Source organism: Buceros rhinoceros, unplaced genomic scaffold (assembly GCF_000710305.1).
Source record: "Buceros rhinoceros silvestris isolate BGI_N320 unplaced genomic scaffold, ASM71030v1 scaffold3750, whole genome shotgun sequence".
Classification (NCBI taxonomy): Eukaryota; Metazoa; Chordata; class Aves; order Bucerotiformes; family Bucerotidae; genus Buceros; species Buceros rhinoceros.
In genome coordinates this window covers 71,551-86,829 of record NW_010387741.1, presented here as the reverse complement: position 1 = coordinate 86,829, position 15,279 = coordinate 71,551, and the positions used below count along the sequence as shown (strand labels likewise).

At 41.5% G+C, this 15,279-nt stretch overlaps 1 protein-coding gene across 1 annotated transcript in view; it reads left to right on the top strand.

Moving 5' to 3' along the window:
- TBXAS1 (thromboxane A synthase 1 (platelet)) overlaps nucleotides 1-15,279 on the top strand; it is a gene marked incomplete at its 5' end in the record, with an annotated part of 101,088 nt that overhangs the window by 20,567 nt on the left and 65,242 nt on the right. Inside the window, one exon of the mRNA XM_010132324.1 lies at nucleotides 14,129-14,443. Coding sequence (XP_010130626.1) covers nucleotides 14,129-14,443 — 315 coding nt within the window. The remainder of the gene's footprint in view (nucleotides 1-14,128; nucleotides 14,444-15,279) is intronic.

Sequence of the window (15,279 nt, the reverse complement as noted above, 5' to 3'; positions counted from 1 at the left end):
AGTTTTTCTGTGTCCTGAGTTGCCAAGAATGATCTTGCAGACAGTACTGGGAAAATGTGAGTATCATCCGTGCAGGAAAAGCTAACCTCACTTTGTAAGAGGTGTGTGGTGGATGTCCTTCACAGGGCCTTCAAAAAAATGGTGACTTTGCCCCATTCTGGGCAGAACAGGGGAGGTTCAGACACTCCCTTCAGCAGCATTAACCCACAGGAAGTCATTAGGCCAACAGGATGCCTTCGGAGTTACAGGGAGGAAGCACTTAAATGCTTCTGCCAATAAGATTTGCATACATTTTCCTCCGGTTTGCACCAGTTGGTGCAGGAAGTAGAGATGGGCAATTGGCTTTGCTGATCTACGCCATATGAGAAACATCTTTTAATTGAAAAGGGAGGGATTTTTAGTGTTGAAAAAAAAGGCTTTTTCATCAAGAATAGAAATAAATCAACATGCTCAGTTGTTGGTAATGTCAAGGGTTTTAGTGACTTCTAAAAATCGTTTTTATATGGTAAAGTCAGTCACTTAAAATACCGTCTATCAAAAATCAAAGCCAAAATATAGCTTAAGGACTCTTTCAAATAATGTTAGCAGTAAACTTTTTCTGAAAAACTGGAGGAGGAAAGAATTGAAAGGCAAAAAGGCAAACTTGAAACTTTTCAAAGAAAATGCCCCATTATTGAAGGGGAGATCAAAAGTCCGTATTTTTTTCTTTCATTTCATTTCATTTTCTTTTCTTTTTTTTTTTTTTTTTTTTTTTTTTTGACCAGGCCTACTTCTACCTCCTTCTAAGTGCTGGTTGTGGCTATACCCTGGTTTTTCTGTTCTTGATACTGAGGGGACGGGAGTGGTCACAGCTCTGTTTTATGCGTCTGTAAAAATAAGAAGAGCAAGAGCTCATTGTGCTTTGAAGGTGGGATCCAGCAAGCACTTGTCTGTGACACTGAGCTTTGTGGTGGCTTGACCAGCACAGGTGAAAAAGGGAGGATGAGGAAGCCAAAAAAAAAAAGGTGGTTGCCCCTTATAAGGGCCTGGGTCTCTTGCTTCTCCTCTGCAATCTAGATCTGGCCCACCCCATCATGAATTTTTTGCTTTACCCTCCCTTGTGATGGCAAGGGGACCCTGTACTTTTTATCCAGAGAGAAGTTCAAACATTGAAAATCCTGTTTATGCCTGTGGTAATTCCCCGTAGGCAATAACGTCAGTGCTGGCCACTTGTCCCAGCCTGATCCTGTGCTAGTAATGAGTATTCGCAGCATGCATTTCAATGTCTGATTAAATCTTTCTGAAAGGCCATCTGTTTGAGGAGGATGTGGCATAGGCTTTAATACTTTTTATACCTAGTACTCAATACTGCTGTTTCATGACCTTAGACATAAAGTTTGTTCCCTGGTTAGTAAGCATCTCTTCTGATACTGGGATCAGAGAAAGTAATTGGTTCTAGGCTGTTGCAAGCTGTTGGGTCACTGTGTGTCGTTGGGGAAATGTTCCGGGGTGTGTCACAGAAGTTACACGTACCCAGAGAGACTTTGCTGTGTCCAGGGCTGAGAAAAAGGTATCTGTTTCCTGGGAAGGGAGTAAAGCATCTCTAGCTGCCTTTCTTTTGTAGCACTTAGGGCAGACTCTAATGCAGTCATATATCTGTTGATGCATGCCAAATCAGTAAGTAATTTGGCCTTTCTGCTGCGTGTTCTCATTTGTGCAAAATATCCAGCGTAAGCAGTGTTACATCTGTCTGTCAGGGTCATTTTCCTATAGGCTTAGAAACAGAGTTTACCTTTGCAATTCCTCAGCATAAAGTAAATCTTCACCAGTGTGTCTCTCCCCACTTCCAGTCATTCGCTTTCCTTCATGGTATGGTCTTGGTGTTCAACCCTTTGGCTGAAAGGATAAAATTTCACTCCAAGTTGTGCATATTCCTTTTCTTTTGTAACTTCTCTCTTACAATTCCTCATCTCTTCTGTACATTACCCATTTGGCGTGTGTACCCCGCCCACCACTTCCCCCCCACCAAGTTTCTCAGAAGGTTCTGCTTTAGGTCACTGAAAGCCCTTCCTTTTTCCTGCTTAATCTATGATCTGGTCTTCATCCAGGGTGTGGGGTTTTCAAATCAGCAAACAAAGGGAATGTTGCCATAAAATTATATCATCTGCAGATTAATTTTCTGCATAACAGGGTGGTGGCCTTTAATGCCAGGGTGAGATATAAGATCTAATTTTCATTTATACAGTCGTCTTTTTTTTTTTTTTTTTTTTACTTACTCTTGACCTAAATCTGCAAGGGATCCCTTGATTTGGACTGGGAGTTCTATGTATTTATCTTACCTTACTGTTCAGAGCAATAGCATTTTTGGGTACTTTCTCTCTACAAACATCTTCTGACATATGTCACTAGAGCATACCATCTAAATTCTTAATTTAGAAAAAAATCACATATTTACTAACCTAATTGCAATAACAGAGCTTTCCCTTTCTCTGACATTTTTAACATTTTCAGTTTTGTCTTTCATAATTCATCCTTTATTATTATTATTATTTTATCTGTTATTGGTTCACCATCATTCTTCCCTGAGGCACTGCCAGAACTAGGAGGGGAGTTACGGCTCTTGCGGTATTCATGGGTGATCTTTGAATTTGTCTCTGTGTCTCTGTTTGCCTACGGTGACCTCTCTCAGGCCCATGCACTGCCTTCTTTTTGTGATATAGTATGACCTTTTCTGAAGCAGTTATGAAAAAGCTATTCCATGATATTTCATTCTGGTTCAACCGTCTTGTCCATCTGTTGACATATTTTGATCTCTGGAGGTTTTTTCCCTTGATCTATCTCAAGTGCTGGTATCTGCTTTGCACTGCTTTGATATTTCTCCCCTTTCTCTTGTGTCTACTTACCTTAGCAGATCCATATTCTTACTCAAAAGAGACACCAACAGCCCATCTTGCCAACAGGAGAACCACGTATGGGGCCGGCATTTGGATATCAAGTTGCTTTTGTTTTGAACCTGGTGGCAAGTGTATCTCAATGCACAAAGGTGACCAACTATGCCAGGGCAGTTCTCTTCTTGCCACTCTGTCCAGGCTGCCCCTGGGGTCTGTGTCTCCCTCTGCAGCCTGCTGGAGCAGCAGCACCAGAGACCTTTGTTAGACGCCATCCGCTCGTGACTGTATCTGGATTTTGTGGATAATTTAACATTAGAGTTACTTATTATGGAAGACGACAGATTGTCTGTCACTGGAAACCTTGAGGAGAGGCTTTCTAAGATGTGCCCTTGATGTCAGCTGGCTGCGAGGCAGGAATCCCTGCGTGGCATTCCTCCGTCTGCCTTTTGCTAAAGAACAGCCTGAATGATTGTGGCAATTCCTCTTTCTCCCCGAAAATCTGCCTAGGAAATCGTGCATCCGTGACAGTCACTAGCAGTTTTGCCCTGGCTTCCTAGCCTGTGACTGTGCAGGCCTTTCTCCCCTTTCTTTGCAGCAACTACCCTTTATTTTTCCCTCCCACTGGAATAGGCAAGCTGTATCTAAGAGGGACTAGAGGGAGCCAAGCACCTCCTTTCTCTCTTCAACAGAAATGTACACTTTATAATAATGTAATCTCCATTAAAAACATCGCAATTAAAATGGGCTTTTTAGTAGGTCTCTGGGGAGAGGGAGACATAATTCACATTAAAATGTAAAGCTTCAGAAGCAGGGAGAGCTAGGTGCATTGCAAGTGCCCAAATATTCAGTGATTTTAATTACAATGGAAACTTGATAAATTGCTTTGTGCCACAATCCATTATTAACAGCTTAATGAATATCACTGCTGCCTGTTTTAAACAGCTCCACGGTGAAAATTGTTGTCAGTATTTCAGTTGCGAACTCTGATTTTTAGCATGTTTGTAACTTGGCCCCTTAAAAGGGGAAAGGTGAGGAAGGGTGAAAATCTGCAAGCTTGGCTTTGGTCTGGGTAAGTTCTGCTGGCTGCAGCATCCCAAGAGAGAGGCAGGAGGGAAGGTGGAGCTTTTGTGTTCCACCACTATTGGGGCTGGCCAGGGGTTAAATCTGCTCTTTGCCCAATTTGAGAGCAACAACACAGCTATTCTTTGGGCATGCAAAGGGCCCTTATACCAGCCGAGGGGTCAGGGCTACCTTTACACGTGCTGTTTCTCTGCATAATACCCATTAGGCTGGAGGACTGTTTGGGGTGTCTGCTCAGGAGTAAAGGGAAGCAATGGTGTAGCAGCCCATGATCAAGAATGCTGATGACCTTATTTTGGGGCGAGCAAAGTGCAAGTTGGCTCCAATTTCTCAAGCTAGAAAAAAGCTGATCTGAGTTACGGAATTAGGCAAGTCCTTTTGGAGCACTGAAATGCAAACAGTGATTGTGCTCAGCTTTGAACAGGGACAAAACATTTTTTTTCTTGGCAGTTACTATGGCTGTAATTATGGTGATGTTAAGATACTATATGTTTATATGTGTATTTGAGTAAACTGGTACCTTTCCTCCCCTCTTCAAAGCAGCTTAATATTTCAAGGATAAAGGTTGTTATTAGGAATGTTATTATTCTAGATGCTAACAGCAGGTATAGTGGGCTTATAGTTGTGCCCCATCAAAGCGTTAAGCCGTAGGGATTTAAGTAGCCATAGTCTGGCTTCTGCGAGATTTATTATTTATTGTGGGTGTTCTGTTTTCACTTTTCACTTGATCGTGTGGTTTGGCTGGAAGGTCACAATCCCCAAAGTGGGTTTACTGCCCAGTGTTTGACAAGATCTTGACAAGATCTGAGTGAGATGCAAGGTAGATCTCAGGACAGAAATGACTGGAAGCTGCTCTTCTGATTCAGAGAAGTCACAAGCGTGTATATGAGATAAACATGATTTGTCTGAATGTAATTGATGTCTCAGGTTTTGCTATTATTCTGATTATGTTTTTCTGGAAAAGAGCAGAAGAGTATTCGCTTTTCCCATCTCAGAAATGGCAGCATTACTCATAATGATGTTAACTTGCACCCTGCCAATTACACAGAGCTCTCCTAGTTCATTATATCAATAATTACACACAGGATTATTCTTTTTCTTGTGAAAAATCTTTCATTGACAGTGGAATAATGATGCCTGTAAGTTGCTTAAGTATTGCTTGGTCAGTATTGCTTGGTCAGTATTGCTCGGTAAGATGTGGGAGATGCTCTTATATTTTCAGGGAGAAAGACAGCTGGTATTCTGCCATACTGTTAATATTCATGTGGTTTTTTTTACTTTGACTTTAGGAAGCATTCCAGACCACAGGGCTGCCTGACTGTCATTTTTCATGCATCCTTGTACTGGCAGAGGACAAAGTGGCATGAAATGTATAAAATGCCATCTAATTTTTCTTTTGTTCTTTAATTCACACACACATGCTTCTTCTCTGTGTTTATCAGTGTGCACAAAATGCCTATATTTGCAAGATAATAGCTGTGTAAATATTAGAAAGTCGTATTGAAACTCTGCGAAGGAAAGGAGAGCAGGGGGAGAATCCTTCCTGCTGCTGAGGAGCCATCTATTGGATAAAACTCATAACTGAACCGAGCAACCGTGAAACTGTGGAGGATAACACAATTTGTTATTGGCCACCGGCTAGCTGAAAATAATCCTTCCCTTCCCGATGCTGCTTTCACCTGCTGCATTAGAAACCTGTACCCCTTCATGCACGCAAGTGGAGAGTCAGGTGTAGAGGCGATTGATGTACTGTAGGTTGAAACCAGTTTAGTATAGCTGAAGATCCAGGATAAATCCTAACGTAGGGTGCAGGTGTGCTCGTGAATAGATAAGCCAGCAGTAGAACTGCCTGCCAGCAGTGGAGAGCAGTTGCTCAGAGAAGTGATTGAGAAGACAAGAGTTTTTTCCTTATTGTTAATAAAGAACATAAATAAACTGTAATTTTTTGTAACTGTACATGTCATTTATATCAGTCCCACAGCCATAGTTAGTTTAGTTTAAAAAAAAAAATCTTTTTTTTTTAGTTACCCGGAATTACTTAAGGCCATCACAAAATCAAATAGTGAGTGTTCCTCCCTTCAAAACGTATGCAAATCTATAGGCAATGTGATGCAGAAAGAGGGAATCTCGAACAAACCGTGGGGAGAGATGCGGCAGGACAGCATGTGAACAGTAAATTTCCAGGATGGCCCCAAAATGTCCTGATGGCTCTATGAAATGAGTGGTGGGGCTTTGCAAGAATGTTAAAGAGAGCAGATGGGGCAGGAAGGACAAAGGATAAAGAAGCAAGAATGAGATTCCTGTGCATTTTCTTGAACGTCAGGCAACTGCTAAAACCAGAACTGATTATTAATCAAGAATTAAATTTAAGCAAATACAGTTATAATCTGTGGCAAATAGAAAAGGAACGGAGGGCTGCCTGCAAAAGCAGCCTTTAGTCAGCAATTTGAGTCAGCAGAGGGTCAAGCTTCTGGATATCAGACACTTAGCCTAAAACATTCCCTTCCTGCATCCTCCCTCCCTCCCTCCTGCAGATAGGGGAGGGTAGGAGTGTTGGATGGTTTACTGGGACGCCAGATAAGCTTTGGGAGAGGATGCGTGCATACAGTGGGCAGCAGGGTGGTCAGGTCGCTGCTGATTTGGGAGCTGGTGACCGTTCCACACACTGCTGTGCATGGGGAGGCCTGGCCCAAGCTCTTGTTCTTCCATAGCGCCCAATTATTTCTCCTCTTTCTGTATTTGCCCACTGTGTATTCTGATAATCTCACTCCTCCAGCTGCAAATACCAAAACGTGTGGGGCAGGAGAAGCTCAGCTACTGCACACACAAATCCAATATTTATTGTTTGTGCTCTGATAATGCCAGGAGTCATTGTCAGTATGTTGTTATCCTAAATGTTTTGAAAATACAGAATAAGGAGGTTGCAGTCCACTCTCATTTCCTGCCAGTGTCTCTTGCTCACCATGATGCAAGGATTGGGAGAGCTGAATGAGACTCTCTATCCATTGCATTTTGGGCTCTTTTCTGAGCCTTCCCCATGCGTGTGTGTGAGAGAGGGAGCTGTGTTGGTTATACTGTTGTGCTGTGCTGTGGGCTGAGGCTCCCAGCCCAACGCTTCAGAGATGTCAACCAGCTACCACAAAGTGCATGACACTTGTTTGTCAATAGACTGAATTTCATGGAGAAACTTAGTGCTTCTCTTAGACACCCAGCTCATTCTGCTCAGCCTAGTATTGGAAGGAAACTCCCCAGGATCAGAGACAACGGTCAGTTCATTAGGAGTGTAAATGGACAGGCTGCAGGCAATCCCTTGGTTTTACACTGAAGTAGTACTGGAATGGTTTCCAGCTCTCTAGACAAGCCACAAGTTTTTCTGTGGGCCCACATAATTAGTGAAGCAATAAAATAGGTGTGTGCCTAATTTTCTCTCTCTCATAATTGTAGTATCTCTTCATCCTACATATCATTTCAGCCAAGTTAGGCCTCTGGCTGCGATCTTTGCAGCTCACAGTCAACAGATCCAGACACTTAAGATTAAAACCAGCCTTTCTATAAGAGCCATAAGGAGCTAAAGCTAAGCTTGTCCCAGCTAGAAACAGTTCTTTGCTCTCTCTCCATTCACTAGCAATTAGGTCTGAAATTCAGATTTATGTTTGTACCTGGACTGTGTGGGAACATCTTGAGAAGGAGGCTGTTGTCTTTCAAGATATGAGCCCTCTAGTGCCATTTGCAGAAGTTTAAGCTGAAGAGAGATGAGTCCCTAAGAAAATCTTATTCTTAAGAATTTCCCCCAGCTTTACTTCCAGGTCTAATTAGGCTTGTCCATGCCTCTAGATTACTAACTCACTTACTTGAACTTAGCACTTTGAAGGTCAGAAAAGTGCAAAACGTTTGAGGAAGAAACCAGCAGAACCTGAGCACTCTTCTCCCTCACCTCATGAATGGGAGCACTACCACGTAAAGATAGGTCTCTTTTTTCCAGCAGTATGATTTTTCTGTTATCAGCATGCTTTGTTGAAGATCTGCTGAAGAAATGCCTATAGAGAGACACACACACATATACAAGCACAGGTTGTGAGGCCTCAGGTGTTACAGGTGTAGCTGGGTGAAATCTAATGCAGTATCTGCAGTGACTCACTGGAGAAGAGGAAACCTCTTCAGTGACAAAAATGGTTCAGTGCTGGGGTGGACTGCCTGGGGAGGCTGTGGGAAGCTGGAGTTTGGCTGAGTTTTTGAGAACAGGTTAGACAAACAGCTGTCAGTGTTGGTTTGGCTGATGCTGCCTCGTGGCAAGGGGATGCAGTAGATAACTTGCTGAGTTCCTTCCAGGCCTCTTTCCCCTATGTGATGGTGCCTTTTGCCTTAAACTCTTTGAGTCTGTGTAAATCTGTTTTCATCCTAGGTCTTAAAGGGTTTTCTGAGATCATCATTAGCTTTTCCTCACGGGCTTTTATAAGATTTGATGTGTGTTGTACCGATTTTACAGATGGAGAAGCTGCACCAGTTGTAGCTGCATTTCAAAAGCAAAAAAAGGGAGTGCAGCTTTAAGCTCCAAGTTTCTGTGGAGGTCAGTGCTTTAACCAGTAATTCATATTGGCCACCCTGCAGATTTAGTGGCAAACTCAGCTAATAAAATCCATGTCATGCTTGATTTTACACTTACTCATTTTTTTTTAATTTTTATTTTTTGAAAGAGCATTGGTCACACATAGAAGATACACTTTGTTTAATACTTTCCATGCTCAGGTGCGTTCATCAATTTGCTGATGTAACTGCCCCTCTTGAGCCTGCTTAGCATTTCATGTAGCATTTTTGCAACATTATTGAAGGGACACCTCTTTTTTCTTTCAAGTAGAAAGCAAAGACATTGTCATGGCTTCTGACATCAAATGCAGTGTCACTGAATACTCATGGTTTCTCCTCATTGTTGTGAACTACTGCCAGAAACTCACATAGGAGTTTAGAGATGACAATATATGAAAATATCAGAACAAGTCCAAAGTTGTACAAAATCTTCTCAGTCTGAGGATTCAGTACAAATGTTAAGATCAGGGCAGGATGGAAAAAGGCTGCTCCACTTTCCAAGTGGACACTCAGTGAATTTTTTATTTTTGCTTTAAATTTACTCAGGTTTTTAATGCAAGTTATATTGCTTTGTCAGCCCATTTACAATAAAAACATTACAGTGGTTCCACCAGCTGACATTGACAAATGCAAACAAGGGAGTTTTTTCTACCAGACTGGAAGCCTCCCAGCCACTCTTGAACAATGGCTGTTCCCTGCAGTTCAACAGACTCCAGGTCCTTCCAGAGCTGAGCATCACCTGTGAGAGGACCATGCTCTCAGCCTTCAGACACACAAATTTGAGGATTTTCAGCTTTGGTGTCCCAGTTAATTCCAGCTTCTGATTTCAAGAACAAGGCAAAGAGACAATCTCCCTGGAATGTTTTGGGACTGGATGTATTGGCAGAGAGACTGGCATTTTTTTTTTTTTTTCATTTCACTGAGAAATGAAATGAAGTGTGCAAGTGTTAGGGAGAGGTTAAATTTGATCCTTTCAAAGCTGTTTGGCAAAACGATAGTTTTAGTGGGACTGCATTTTGTGCTTCTGTTTTCAAAAGGATCTGGGTAGCTACCGCAGTGATACAGATACTACTAACTTCAGGGTGACACAGGTTTGTCTCACCTTGAAAGAGATGGTTGCTAAATCAAACTTACAAAAAGTGACATGGATATAAACAAATATAGCAGTGTTTGTACAACTTTGTAGGGAACCGAAATAATATGAGATGTGAGCTTTCCACCAGTTGGATAAGGATTCTTAGCAGAAGCTTGACCTGCCATTAGAGCATTTAAGAAAGGCTTGGAGGGACTCCTTACGGTGTGTGGTGTTACGTTAGCAGCATCACGTTTGTATGACTTTTGCACCACAGCAAGTGCTTTACAGAATACCAACCAATTATGTTGTCTAGTTTGATTACTTCATTTATCTTTAAGTTGCTTTCTGTAGTTCTGGGCAATTTGGAACTCAAAACAGGGAACTGAACTATCAGAGTGGTGCAAAATTTGGGTATAGTTTACTGAAAACACAACTGAAATCACAGCATTAAGAACAAAAATTCCAGCTGACATACATTTGGTACTTTTCCTTAAGTAATTTATGACCTCACCTTGCAGAGAAACTGAATGGCTCAATCTCGCTACCAAAAGCATAACCCCAAGGGTCCCCTGGATCCTCAAAGCAGCGGTGAATTTGCCAAAAGATCAGATGCTATGTCAGTTGTGGAGATGAAAACACAGTTCCATGTTTAGTACAGAGAGAGCTGGAGACATGCCCCGCCCCTCCAGGATCCTTGCCTCCTGTGAGGAAAGTCATGGTACATCATGCGTGTGAGCGATATCTCTGTCTTCTTCTGACAGTTGGAAAGTTTAAAAGCAGTGATTTGAGGAGAGTTGATAGATACTGCCGGATTGGCCTTCCCCAGTGTAGCACACACCTATTCTTCCAGTGTGTAGCACGTAGCTCGTTATGGTTCTGTGCAGAATGATTTCTCTGCATGGCCAGGTGATGTTTAAGAAGACTAATGAGAGAAATGATATGGCCCAGAACACTGGTGTCAGGAAATATATTGCGAGGTGTCTGTCTTGGGGAAGCTGAAAGCGAGGCTTGTCTTATTATATATTTCAAAGGGGATGTCTGTGTCACCACCGAGTTAGACATGCACCCTGTCCTATCCTGGATTCAGATTAGATTTTTTTGAAATAGTAGCTTTCCATTCCATTCTCATGGCTTAATGATAGGCTCTGTGTTGTACAGGGGCAAAACAGGAGTCCGTTGCATTGGTACACCATTCTTCTGAAGCGGGCGCTTGTTTCTGAGGCTATTGTCATATAACTATGCAAGTGTCAGAGGACAGGATAGAAGGTATTATGGGCTTCTGCTTTTTATGAGGAAAATCAAACAGATGTCCCCAATGGAAAAAGGAAGCCAGCAGCTGTATAAGATGACCAGAGAATGTTTTTGTGCAGTGACACTGTCAGTACCTGGTCTATTGTCAAACTGAAAAATCTGCCTTGTTTGTTTTTTGTTGTGGGTTTTTTTTTTTTTCCTGCTGTTAACTGAAGTGGAGAAAACCCCTGTGACTTGTCATGAGATACCTTTTCCTCATTTCCAGCACTTAACAATCCAATTATATTTGTTTTTATGCTGGGGTTTGCCTCTATTGCCATTGTTAGGTTTTTGAGTCAGAGTGATTTTTCCATCCTGATGGTGCGGAAGAAAAATATGTTTCATTATGACTGGTTATAACCCTGGAAATCTTTTCTCTCGCTTGGGTTGATGACGATTTTTTATGTTGCATTCTATACTGATGCCTAAAGTGAAGTAGAATGAACAATAAAGAAGAGAAGCTTTGCTAAAACATAGCCCCTTCCACTGTGTAGGATCATCTTGCGAAAAACTCACATCTTTCTAATTTTACGCTTTTTTTTCTCTCCACTATTATTCGAGCGGTTTTTACAAATGAATGTTGTAAGGATTGTTTATGAAGCCGTGGCTCTCAGCAACCATGGCTCACCTGTAAACAGATTATTTGGCACAGATAAGGTATCTAGCTGTTTCTCAATAGGGTGACCTTATAAACAGAGTCTACAACAAGACAAGCTTTTAAATTCCTAACCAAATACATTATGTAAGTAATAAAAAGATCTCTTCAAAATGGCCACAGAGGCATTTCAGAGCATGTTCTTGGGAATATTCACTTGTGCTAACATTCATTTACTTTGCTTTCAGCAAAAATTCTCATGAATGACGTTCTATTCACTAGTCATTATGATTATTACTGTGCTATCACAGCAATAACCAGATGCTTTGTATAAGGTTGAGACCTGATTTTATCTAAAGCTGGAGGAGCACCTTATAGGGTCTCCAGAGAGTGTATTGTCTAAATATAAGACCAGACTCAGCTAACAGCTTATGACTGGGAACTGCAAACCCTGAGAGAGCAAAGGGTTTGTTCACAAGAAAATTCACAGCTAGAGAAGGATGAATGCAGAAGCATACCAAATGTTATACCCTTTGAACTATAGCATGTTATAACTCCACTGAGTATGAACGTGAGTATACATTTTTGATGTCGTAAAGGTAGTTTAGGTGAGTATGACTGGTCTTAAGGATTAAAGGGAATATCTCTACAGGTGCAGTTCATTACTATACTGGACTAGTTTATCCACACACTAATGAACACACTGGAACTGGATTATTTCGTTGGGGTTTTTTTTATTATTTAAATAATGGCCTAGCCTAAATATGTGTACCAGGAAAATCCCTGAAGTGTAGGATATGCCAAAGAGTTGGACTCTGAGTTGTGCAATACGTGGTCTCAGAATGTGAATAAAACCCTTCCTGAAAAAGTTAAATGAGATTTGTAGCTATGCACAGCTGAAGTATGCATGAAGTCTTGTTTCCTCCGGTCTAGAAGGTCATAAAAGAGCAGAGGTATCCTGTCGCGTTGGAGGATTACTGTGGCAGGGCAATTGTGACTTTGGGCTTGCTGTATTAGAAATGAGAGACTAAGGAAGCATGGCCAATCTGAATATGGAAATTGTGCCTACATCTAGGCACAAGGAAGTGTTTTCAGAGCTGGAGCTCAATCGCTGAACACAATGTATATGATGTTGCTTTTTGTGCCTTCAGTTACTGGGGGGAAGTGCATATCTCCTGCCTTGGAAGTGATGCAGTTTGGCTGGCTGATTTGTAGAGTCTTCAGTGTGCAGTGACCGGCACTGCCTACTAGCTGGAGCATGGATTCTTGGGTGTACCAGGGTGGAAGATGCAGTTTGATCATGGGTACAAGGTGCATAATGTGCATGTGCAAAATAAAAAGGTTCTATGGGGTGGAAGAAAGGAGCTGTTAAAGAGGTAGTGTGCCAGTCTCTTGGGCTACTCAAAACCTCAAAATAACCTTTCCTCTCTGCCTGTAGATCGGTCAGAACAGTTTGTTTGCAACAGAGCTAAGCACAGGACACTAAACATTTCTCCTCTTTTGTTGTCTCACTGCTCTCTTTTCCCATGTTGTGTGAAAAAATAATCATCTGATTAAGTCCTTCAACATATATAATTAATTAGTCCTTTCTTACTCTTATCTTTTTTGCCTGTCCTTTTCTCTGGCTTTTCCTTTTCATATTTTATCTCTCAATCACTAGATCCAAGCAATCATTCAAATGATTTCTTTTCAACAGATAAATGCAGCTTTACAGCATTTTTTTCTTTTGAAGAAAGACTTGGTCCCGTCTTTTGTACATCCCGCTTCACAAGTTGTTGTGTTCTGGCACTGCAGTCTCTTCTAAGTCCTTGAGCTATCATGTATTCTGTTGGTATTCGAGGAATTGAAAATCAATCACAGAGCCTTATGGCTTAGGTTCAGCACAATTCTATTATGCCCACTCCCAAAAGTCAATTCAAATCTTTTGGGTTATATTTCAAAGCCTAATCAAGCTTGCTGTCCAGAGTGGTTTTGAGTCATCTCACTTGTGTCCATAGGTCTGTTTATTAGAGTTTTTCTGTCAGAATCTAGCAGTTTTCACCACGGTAGAACAATTCAGTGGGCATTTTGCAAAGACAAGCCACTACCAACAGGTTTTATGGTAGAGGAATGCTTACTGTTGTAATGCGTTTCTGCAAACACGTTTAAAAAAAAATTTAAAAAAATGCCACTTTCAGGCTTTGGACCAAGTGAACAAATGAGGATAAAAAGTGACTCCAAGCAAATGGGCCACTCCTCCGAGCAGAAGTTGTGCCACGTCCACTTGGCAGGTGCACATGGGACCATGCATTGACTATATCAATCTCCTTGCTTCCATCAAGTGCCAAGAACTCACCCTGAGTATGAAAACAGTTCTGTATGGAACTGTCCATTAGCAGTCCTCTGTGAAAATAATGTACCTGTTATGTCTTGGGGGCAGATCAGTCTCATCCCTCTGAGAAGCAAGCAGTGACTGGCTGTTAGTGATGGCATTTTCAGCTGATGGCATTGTTTGGTGAAAGGCTGGTAGCCATTCTGTGGGAGCCAAGTGGGCAGTATAAATAGGAAACAGCTCTATCCTTCCCCCCACCCCGTGAGTAAAGACATTCCTCTGTGACCCACTCTTTGTGCTTCTTCTCATCTGCTATTGTGCAGAGGCGCGAAGATTTTCTCCAGTGGATGCTTGACTCCCGCGACTCAGCTGACTCCCTGGCAGCCGGGTGTTTTGATGTGATCAGTCCATCTGCTGCTTCCAGACAGAACGAGGTGTCTCTTGCTGACAGGGGCCCATCTGAAAAGGTTCAGAAGACGTTAACAGAGGATGAGATAGCAGGCCAAGCTTTCCTTTTCCTGATCGCTGGGTACGAGACCACCACTAGCACACTGTCCTTTGCCACATACTTGCTAGCCACCAACCCAGAGTGCCAGGAGAAGGTGCTTCAGGAGGTTGATGAATTCACAGCAAAACACGTGAGTATGATGTGCTGGTGTGGAGCTTCATGCAGAGAGAAAGGCAATGTGAATGTCGTCCTGCCACTGTGACACCGGCATGGCCCCTCACATGTCTCAGTTATATATGCATATATTAACATTTTATTGAGATTTTCAGCCAAAAATTCAAAATTAATCTATATTGTTTAGGGGGTTTTTTGAAACTGTTAAATAGTGTCACTTCACAGAACTGAAGAGATGGCCCAGAAACTTTGTGTCATAGTGAAAGCTTAACCTTTACCAAATATTTTACATTATTGAAATAAACCATCTTTTGCCAGACTCTAGAACTACCTCTTGTGCAGATACTTTTATTGTTTTCATGGGCAATTTTATTTACTGATCTTTGTAAGGACATAAACAACATTCTTAAAAACCCATATATGCAAAGGTTTGCTTTAAATGTTCTTAATTTTTCTTTTCTTCAGCAGCAGAATATATGTGTATGCTTCAGAAAAAAATCGTAATATCTAGTTCTCTTACAGTTTCTTCAAATTACTTCTCCTTTTCTAGCTGTTTTTACTAAGGGCATTTATGCTTTCTGGTAAATCATTGACAATATTTTATATATCTAGCAGACAATACAGCAGCCTTTCTTCCACCCTATACTCTGCACAAGTTGTTAGTTATGAGAATTCAGATAGAGGGTCTTTTTCTTTCCGTGAACACTTTTATAATAGATCACAAAGCTAACAGGAATAAAATTACGCCAGGCATGGCTGTCTTAGCTGCTGGATTTGTATGTTGAAATCCTTAACTGTACTGTCATAATTCTGATCCATTCCATACTCTGTTTTACTTAGAGAACAAGGAAA